The sequence below is a fragment of the Populus alba genome, chromosome 18, assembly GCF_005239225.2.
Source record: "Populus alba chromosome 18, ASM523922v2, whole genome shotgun sequence".
NCBI lineage: Eukaryota > Viridiplantae > Streptophyta > Magnoliopsida > Malpighiales > Salicaceae > Populus > Populus alba.
This window is the reverse complement of record NC_133301.1, coordinates 13,234,431-13,244,191: the sequence shown is the minus strand read 5'-3', so window position 1 is coordinate 13,244,191 and position 9,761 is coordinate 13,234,431. Positions and strand designations below refer to the sequence as shown.

Here is a 9,761-nt window from a genome sequence, read left to right as displayed (position 1 = left end):
TTATAACTAGATCCAAGATTCTTAAATATAATTTTATAAAAAATCTAAAACTTTTAAATTTAATTTTTTTTTTAATTTTTTTAATTAAAAAAATTAATCCATATCATACCACTGCCATGCAACCAGTGCCCTAATTAATCTTCGTTGCATAGAAGAGGAGATTTGGACATTGACTAGGAGTCAACTAACAAAATGAAACTTAATATACTGTTTGGCATTGAATTGCCGTTTCATTAAATTTTTGAATTTTTTTTTTTTTGCTAAAATTAAAGTGCGGTTTTGTACTTTTTGGTTTCATCGTTTTAAGATATGCTGATTCTCAAAAATAATTTTTAAAAATGAAAAAAACATCAATGAATTACATGTATTTTCAGCACGAAAAACTATTTGAAAAATGCAACCACTACCACACTCTTGTTTCTTTTTTGAACGGTTGTGAAGACATGAAAATATTTTGATCTTTTTAAATATTCCTGTTTCAGTTAAAATCTAATCCGCCGTGGTCTATTACAACTCACGCTAATATCAAGGAAAATATTCATAGCAGCTGGTTTCCCAGGAAAGATGAATCCACAAGGCTTTTTTCCAAGAAACTGCGGATGCTTCTCACCTGCAATATTATGAAAGAGAAGAAGAATGAGGCATTAAATAAATGTTTGAAATGAATTTTTTTTATCATTTGAAGAGTGTGTAGTGCGGTAGTGAACATATAGATGGAGGGTGGCATTTATAAATCAAGCTAAACAACTGTTTCGTTGAGCTAATTATCAGTCTAAGGCCATGTAAGGAAATTATGAGGACATTCTGAGAAAGGTTAGGATATCAAACTTTAGAGCACAGCTTTTTTATCGATCAAAATAATTTGAAAAAATTTAAAAATTTTAATTTAAAAAAAATTAAAAAATTTTTTTTTAATTTTTTAAAAACATACTTTTAAAATATAAAAATAAACGGACACTAAATATAAAAAAAATAAATAAAAACTAATTATCTAGTTAAGATAACTAGAAATTCTAATTAGTATTCAAAGTTTTATATAAAGGTCCGCATATGTAATAAAAAAAACATTTAAGCAATCAAGATCAAATATAAATAGCTTTGATGTTTGAATTTAGAATACTCCTAAGCTTAATTCCCCCCCCCCCCTAAACTATTATATTCATGATAAAAGGGTCTTCACATCTTAGGCAGGGATTTTATTTAATACAAAAATAATTTTAAAAAAATAAAAAATATATTATTTTTGATACATTTTTAAATAAAAAATCATTTAAAAAATAATTGTAACCACACTTTAAAAAGCAACCGTTGATATCAAAAATAATTTTTAAAAAATAAAATAAAAATATTATTCTGATACATTTCTAGATAAAAAAACACTTTAAAAAACAACCGCAACCACAGTTTAAAAAGCAATTCCTTGATATCAAAAATAATTTTAAAAAGTAATAAAATATTATTTTGATATATTTTAAATAAAAAATACTTTAAAAAATAACCGCAACCACACTTCAAACAGATTTAACTGAATCTTTTATGGAATCCGACTTGTGTTTCTCAATCCATCAATTTCCATGAAGTTTCAATTTTTGTTTTAGAACAATATTGTAAAATCATTACTCTTAAATAAAACTCGTTTAATCTCAAGACTTGCAGAAAACCATGAATACGTTGCGCTTGATTTTTAATTTAATTAAAGAGAAATATGGTTGTTTTTAATCTGATTAGAGAGAAATCTTAATTTGATTAGAAAGAAAGTAAATAAGATAAAAAGAGAACTAGTTTTATTTTATTCTTCGTGCTCCCTTGTGTTTCGATAACTTAATTGAAAATCAATAAATAAAAATGCATCACCGTGTTTGTGCTTTGTCGTCCAATAAAATGTATACTTCGCTGGTTGAGCAAGAAGCTATGGCGCAGTTTGAGTCATACCTTTGAGAAAATGAGCTTTGGCTCTAGAAATAAATTTAAATTAATCCTCCGCCTTGCTAACGGCAACATCACATCAAATGTCATGATTTCCACGAACAGTGACAGCAAGAGGTCCATTAATTCAATGGTAACACGTTTGACTGTCCCTATCCAAGGACGGCTAGGATTTTTTCCTTAACTATTAAATAAATATATAAATATTTTTTAAAATTAATTATTAATTAATTATATAAATTTTTAAAGTTAGCATAGTAAAATTTTAATTCAAATACATTACCCAAAATATTAAAAAAATTTATACATAAAATTAAAGTAAAAATAAAAATAAACTCACTTATTAAAGTTACATATTGTTCGATATTTTGTGAAATATAATTAATATATAATCGAATCTAAATCAATATTACAACAACTTCTCTATTATGATAAAATAACAATATCATATTAACTGGAAAACAAAGTAATTAAATTTTTATCTTTTTTTAATTTCCTCATTTCTTCACTTGATTCTTTTTTATATTATTGTTTTATAAGTTGTACTTTGTAAGTTTACATATTATTTTCTTTTTTTTTTTTTAAAGAAATTGTATGCTTTCCCCTTACATTTCTTATTGATAAAATCTTTACTTGGACTACAACACACCCATGCTTTTAACATGCCTCCACCCTTGCCCCTATCTACCTATCTATCTAACGCGTTGCTTCCACTCTTCCCTTTGCCTTTGTTTATTTTGAGGTACATTTTAGTGAAAAAAAAAAAATTTATATTTACGTCCACTATTAATTTTTAAAATGTTTATTATTTAAAAATATATTAAAATAATATTATTTTTATTTTTTAAATAATTTTTAACATCAAAACAATCTAAAAACATAAAAAAAAAATAATTTTAAACAAATAAAAAATAAAAATAAAAATTATTTTCAAAAAACACTTTTTAAAAAATAAAAATAAACGGACACCAAGTATAAAAATAAATAAAAACTAGTCATTCAGGTGAGGTAAATAGAAATCCTAATTAATGTCTAGAGTTTTATATAAAGAGTTTATCATATAATAGAAAAAACAACATTCATTTTATTTTTTCCCTAAACTATTATATTCATGATAAAAGGATCATCAAATTTATGACAATAATTTGGGATTTGGCTTGACCGGTCATACCTAGTTCTCACTTTGAAAATATGAGCATAAAAGTTAGTTATAGAAAATTGGGAATTCACCGTTTCTTGGTCATGTTCTAAAATAGATTCATGATCTACTACACACATTTAATGGCCCAACACATATTCACATAAAAAAAAACTATTCAGACATTAAATTTATGCTAAAAAAAATTAGATTTACAAAATTTATAAATTTATGCTCATTATTCGTTGCCATGCGGTCTTACACGTCCCATCTTTGAAAAAAAAACTGCTTCTTATCTTGTCTATCAGCCGTGATTTCTGGGTAATTGAATTGCAATGTCACATTCAAATGGAATAATTTTCCACGTACAATAAAGTCTTCTTCCTTCGGCAATTAATTCTTCGACGAAATTCGCAACTGTTAGCATTGCATCCGTATACATCATGAAAGCAATAGGTTAATTAATTTAATGGTAACAAATACTCCCATTTTTATTAAACTTATTCCAACTTGTAGGTGAACTTGGGATTTAGTTAATATGGATAGGCTAAAATTAAATTGAATGAAAGTTAATCAATTAACTTAGCATGTTCATCTAAAATCTAAAATTGTGAGTTAACTTGTAAAATTACATGTTAAATGTGTGAAATCACTTTGAAAACTTAAAAATGGTTAAAATCACAATTTTAAAACCAGTTTTACGATTTCAACTAAACTATATATACTGCACCGATTTTTTACCTCCAGCCCTCAGCACCAGCACCAGCCACCCATGCAACATTTACCATAGCCTCTCTTAATTTCTTTCTCTCAATCGTTTTAACAATCAACCATCACCAACAGCCCTCTCTTTTTGTTTTTATCGTTGACTGCGTCCTCTTCCCTAGCCAACATAAGTTCCAGACAGCAATTGTAAGTTATTCTGTATTTCTTTTTCTTTTTCCCTTTTGTGCACTGGCTAAGGATCATTTTACAATTACTGTTCTTTTTTATTTTCTTTTCAATTTATGAATTTCTTTCAAGTAATATACTTGTCTATTCAAGTATTTTTTTTTTTTCTCTAGATTGAAAAGGGTCATTAGCCCTGGGCATGGAGTACTTGATTTTAAAGATCAAAATATGGCGGTGAAAAATGAATGCCTAATAAGGTGAAGACGGTGCTATACATTAGTCATTGCACAATATCTTCTTCATTTTCCCCCAACTTTTCAAGTATGCAATCTAACTATGGTTAGAATTGGATAGTTGCTCACTAATTTTTCTTTGAGACAATTATATACGATGTAAAAAAACAACACACGATTCAAGCCCTCGACCAAAGTTACTATAATTCTTATTCTTATTCGTTGCAGTTTTATGAGCCAAAACGTAACCACCTTAACACACTATACCAATTAATTCTTTGTTTTAAATTTGTTAATTATTAGTTAATAAAAATCTACAGTCATTAATAATTATATTGTATTTTTAAGTTAAATAATTTTTTATTTAAAACATGTATTTTTAAGTGCTTGAATTATATTTAAGTTTTTATTGAACTTTGTATTTTAAAATACTTGAAATATATATATGAAAAATTTTCCTTATGATTTTTTTTTACAATCCAAGTTTATATTATATTTATCATGCCGCATCAAAAATATATTTTTTAACAACCTTACATAAATACATCAGAAGAAAATCACAATATAATATAACATTTGCAAATTTGGTCATTATCACAATTTAATTTAATTTATAATAATTTAAATAAAAAAACTACAAAACTACTACAAGTATATCATTTTATTATTAAAAATCACTTTCGAAAACAATTTTAACGAATCACCTTAAAACTGCTTTTTATTCGATTATAGTTTTAACCATATGCATTTTATCCATCCAGCCACAACTAAATGATTTTCCTAAATCAATTTTTTTCCAGCCATAATTCAAAAGATCAGCACAAACACACCCTAAATTTCTGCCCGAGGTCCAGGAACCCCAAATTCTACGAAATTTTTAGTAAACCTAGAGGCCACTGTTTGATACCAGCAATGTTTCCAAAAACAGAAAATATACTGTTACTGCTATCCTTGATTGAATCAAGTGGCCTACCAATCGCCAAGAGAGTGAGAAACAAAAGCACGAACACGATGAAATGTTTTATGGCATTCGCTGCCTATCTTTTAAGTCGGAAGGAAAATAAAAATTGTTGACCAAACGCCATTGGGCAAAATTCTCTTTCAAAACTTTTCTAGCCTCTCATATACAAGGGCTAAAAACATTTGGATGTCTAACCTGTCACGTGAAGATTCTTCATGAGAGACATTTGAGTCTTGAAAATGTCAAATAGCCAGTGTGACCCCTGGCATCAGCACATGGCCTAGCCTTGATTGTAGGAGAACTTGAGCTGTCCGGCACAGTGCTTCCTTCACTTGACCGTTGTCTCCTCTTGCACGGAGGAGACCCAACAGAAAGACCTTCATCGCCCTGGCAACTATCCATTTTCCCTTCGTGAACTTCAAATGTCCGAAGGAGAACCTCAAATGTCCTTATATCTATATGCCAACACATACACATTAGTGTACCGAAATAGATGCTGGATGAGCTTATAATAAACTGCTTGACCAGAACAAATATATAGAAAAACTTTTATCATGCAAACACTGCAAAGAGAGGGCGGAGAAATATCCTATATAGACTACAGAAATTTTAACAAATAAAATGTGTTTTCTAAAGAATTGATGAACCCATGACAGTATGAGAAATCAAATAAAGAACGGTTCCATCTTATTGGATGCTAGACTCTGTTTTTATAGGTACAAAGCCAAAGAGGTTCAGACAACAGTATTATAGATTTACCTCTAAAGTTTGATTTTAAAGCTTCACATGTGCGTTGTACTTGCTCAATGCAAGGTGAAAAGGAGCACAAAGTCCCATCTTGTTTCAACATTTTCCCAGCTGACAGAATGGCCAGCCATGGTTGGGGTAGGTCCAGAAATACAGAATCAGCCAACCCAGAATACTCATCTGGAAATCCCTCGCCTTGGATATCTCTTACTCCCACTGTAACTAAATTACCTACCCCTGTGCTTTGAAAATCTTCCCTAAACAAATTGAAAAAATAAAAGCAAAGCTTTAATCTTATTACAATGATATCAAGTACAAAACAAACACAATGTTATTGCTGCCTCATTCTATATTTAAAGCTCGAATTGTTCACATGTTTGAACAAGTAATAAAAACAACCTAACATGAGTTGAGTTGAGACTTACTTGAAAGATATAAGATGGAAAAAAAGGTAAGAGGCGTGTTTACCTGGCAGAGGCAGCCCTTTGTTGATGGAAATCAAAAGTATATACGTGTCCTGTAGGAGCTACAGCCCTAGCAAGAGAGGTGGTTAAAGATCCACTGCCAGTTCCAGACTCGAGCACCAAAGAACCAGGAACAATTTCCAAGTAGGTAATGAGAAAAGAAATATCAGCAATATACAGAATCTGAGTCCTGTGGCTTAAAACCAGAGTCCACAATTCAGGAGTTGGAGCTAATAAGTAAACAAAACCTCCTTTATTACTTAAAACCTTGGACCCAAAAGGCTTTCCAATCCAATCCGAATGTTTAAAAACACCAAAACGATTTTGAAGCACTGATGTCTCACATACTTTCACAGCTTTCATTACATCTCTCTTCTCGTACACAATAACTAAATCTCCATCTTTAATCAATCCACAAAAGGATAACTTTTTTTTTCCATCACTACACAACATTTTCAATAGCTCCAATTAAGCACCCCTGCCAAAAAAAAAAAAACTCTATCATTAAAAAGAAATACCCTGAACCATAACTAAATCTCACTAACCAAACCATGCATTAATTAATCATTACTTAACTGTCAGTTAAAATATGATGCTAATTGCTATATGTAAAGCAGCTACAATCAAGAGGCAAATACAGAACAGCGTGTTTTGTTTACAAGAAGATAAGGGTTTCACTTTGTCTCTTCTCCTCTCAATGACTCAATTCTTTTCCATCAATTCTAAGAGATGTGTTTTATAGAATAAACATGATCCTTAGGCTTTTTATACTGGGTTCTGTAGCAGATGTTGTCCTGTTTATATCCTATCAAGAGATCGAGTTTTTTTCCTAAAGGTAGGTAATTTTTAAAAGAACTTCGATGGGTTGTTCACACAACCTTCGGTGTACAGGCCATTCTTATCATGAACTCTATAGGTGTAGTATTTAACTATAAATTTATAGAAAATACAAAACCTGTATACATTAACAATAAGACATAAAACTCCTATAGTCATTTTCATTCTCCTTTGCAGCTTTGCTGTGAGCTCTACTATTAGATTCAACTTCATTTAGTGTTACATCTTGCTTCTTCTTTCCTTCTAGTCAGAAATTGTGACATGTCTTATATCACTGAAAACAAATAACCTCTAGTTCTATTTATTTCTCTCACTTTTCTCGACAAAATACTTCCTCTCAAACTCTAGTTTGGGACACTCAGCTAAAAAAAGTCGACAACAACCTTTTTATTGTTTTTCCTTCATTTTCTTTTATATGGTTGATATTTTTCTCTATCTTTTTGTTTATTTCTTGTAGTTAGGACATGATTTTTTCGGATTTGATTCTAGATTTAAATGGGAGTTTTATATCTCTAGATCTAGGAGATTGGATCCTCTGAACAAATGTTTGGAGATTGTATCTGTTATTTAGATAGAATTGAATGTATTAGATGGTTAAAATCTGCTACCATAGTGCCTGATGGTGTGGTCCGTTCCCCATTGATTATAGTCCTTGCTCTCTAGAATCCACATTCCTTATACATCACTTTCTGGTTTGCTTAAACCTAGCTGATTGGTTTTTACAAGCTGTCAATTTTGAGAATACATTGCCTTTGATTATTTAAGAACTACAATATACATTTAAGTCATAAATGACTAAACTAATTGGGCAAACTAGAATACATCATGGTGGTTGTCAATAAATCTTGCTTTAGGGAATTGATTTCATACATGGCTGAAATAGTTGAAGTTTCTAGAGCTCTAAATTTCCGTCCAGATTTAACATTATTGGGCTATATCCTATTTTAAAATTACCTCCTCAAAAGGCATTAGGTGACTGAAAAAAGAGTTTGTAAAACCAGTGTCCACGCCAATTAGGAAGCGAATGGAGTGGCAGATTCTTTAGGGAATCAAAAGGTGTCTAGATTAGAGGTTCTAGTGGTTTGGCTTAGATGGTCTTTGATAAAGCATTAATCTTTTTGCTCAAGAAACTAAGATTCCTAGCGAGCTGCTGTCCTGGGCTCAGAAGATTGATCTTTTGCTGCGCTATTTTGGATATCCTATCTATTGCACTAGCGTCTTACCCTCATATGATGTTGCTAACGTTGGTTTGAATTGCTACTATGCTATCCACTTACTTATGGTATTGGTATGTTGTTTTTTAAGCTATCAAGCTCTATTTAAGCTTATGGTGATCTTTTCTGGGCATGGAATGGTCTTGTTTCATGCTTTCTTTGGCTTCCTTTTCCAAATCTTTTATATCTTCTTCTTTTCAAGTGGCTTATTCTGCCTCTTTTAGCTATGAATGCGAATCCATTTAGGTTTATCAAAAAGACATAAAGGCATTAAATGACAGGAGTTTACCTGTCAAATCAGCTGCGCCTTCTTCTGCTCCACCTTTGCCCACTTTGGTTGAGGAGATCGGCTCGAGGGAATGTTGATGGCGCGGTGGCTGTCGGGGTCGTTTACGGTATGGAAAAGAGGATGAATGAAGGGGTGGCGATGGAATGGTTGTTCGGATTTGGTTTTCCCGAAAAATTAAAAGAGAAGGAGAAGAAGATAGGGGGAGGGGGGGGAGATGGCGAGCTAGGGGCGTGGGGTTGCTGGTTTGGTTCGGCGGTCGTTGTGGTGGTTAGTTCAGTGGTTGTTGTGGCTGGCTGAGGTGGAGACGAGGGAGGGCTGACACGATGGTTATTTATGGGTCGGTGTAGGAGTGAGAGTTGCCGTTTTCCGGCGAGGTGCTGTTGATGGGGATTGGAGTTCAACCAGCGGTGGTGGAAAGGGAGGCTGGTCAGCTAGGTTAAGGAAAAGGGAAGGAAGGATGAAAGAAAAGAGTGAAAACAAAAGAGAAGAAGGAAAGAAAAGGGTAAAAAATTGGGTGTTTTTTTAGGGCTTTGTCAAGAATGAAAAATAATTTTTATATACGGGAAAAATAAGAATGAATAGAAATTATAATTATTTATTATAAAATAAAAAATATAACATAAGATAAGATAATCATCTTAGTATTCTATATTTCTGATCATTAAAATTTAAAAAAAATATTAATGTAATAATATTAAAAATAAATTTTAAAAAATTTTAATATATTTTTAAATAAAAAATATTTTAAAAAAATAACTCTAACCATCCTTCCAAATAATTTTTTTAAATTTCTAAAAATACAAAACCATACCAAACTAGAAAGATAGAACCATGGCTGGAGCCAAAAAGAAAACGCCCCTTTATTAAAGATCAAAAGATAGAACCATTTTCACCATAAGAGATTTGAAAATAGGAATATAATTATGGTTTAAAGTGTTTTTTTATTTAAAATATATTAAAATAATATTTTTTTATTTTTAAAAAATTATTTTTAAAATCAATATATTAAAATAATATAAAAATAAAATAAAATAAAATAAATTTTTTTAGAAACACGTTGC

General features: G+C 30.6%; 1 protein-coding gene across 1 annotated transcript; it reads right to left on the bottom strand.

Annotated features, from left to right (window-relative positions):
- Positions 1 to 5,003: 5,003 nt before the first annotated feature.
- Positions 5,004 to 9,251, bottom strand: LOC118034291 (uncharacterized). Its single transcript, XM_035039529.2, has 4 exons — positions 8,701 to 9,251; positions 6,365 to 6,838; positions 5,909 to 6,153; positions 5,004 to 5,604 (listed from the first exon to the last, which is right to left on the bottom strand). Exons 2-4 carry the CDS (start codon positions 6,811 to 6,813, stop codon positions 5,363 to 5,365), a joined length of 936 nt encoding a protein of 311 aa, XP_034895420.1. The 5' UTR covers positions 6,814 to 6,838; positions 8,701 to 9,251; the 3' UTR covers positions 5,004 to 5,362.
- Between the last annotated feature and the right edge of the window lie 510 nt (positions 9,252 to 9,761).

Bases quoted from the DNA above. Each gene is read 5' to 3' on its own strand.
- LOC118034291 (XM_035039529.2), bottom strand. From the start codon at position 6,813: ATGTTGTGTAGTGATGGAAAAAAAAAGTTATCCTTTTGTGGATTGATT. The intron at 6,154-6,364 runs GTAAACACGCCT...CAATTTGTTTAG, and splicing joins CAAAGGGCTGCCTCTGCCAG to GGAAGATTTTCAAAGCACAG. The intron at 5,605-5,908 runs GTAAATCTATAA...GTTGGCATATAG, and splicing joins TTTAAAATCAAACTTTAGAG to ATATAAGGACATTTGAGGTT.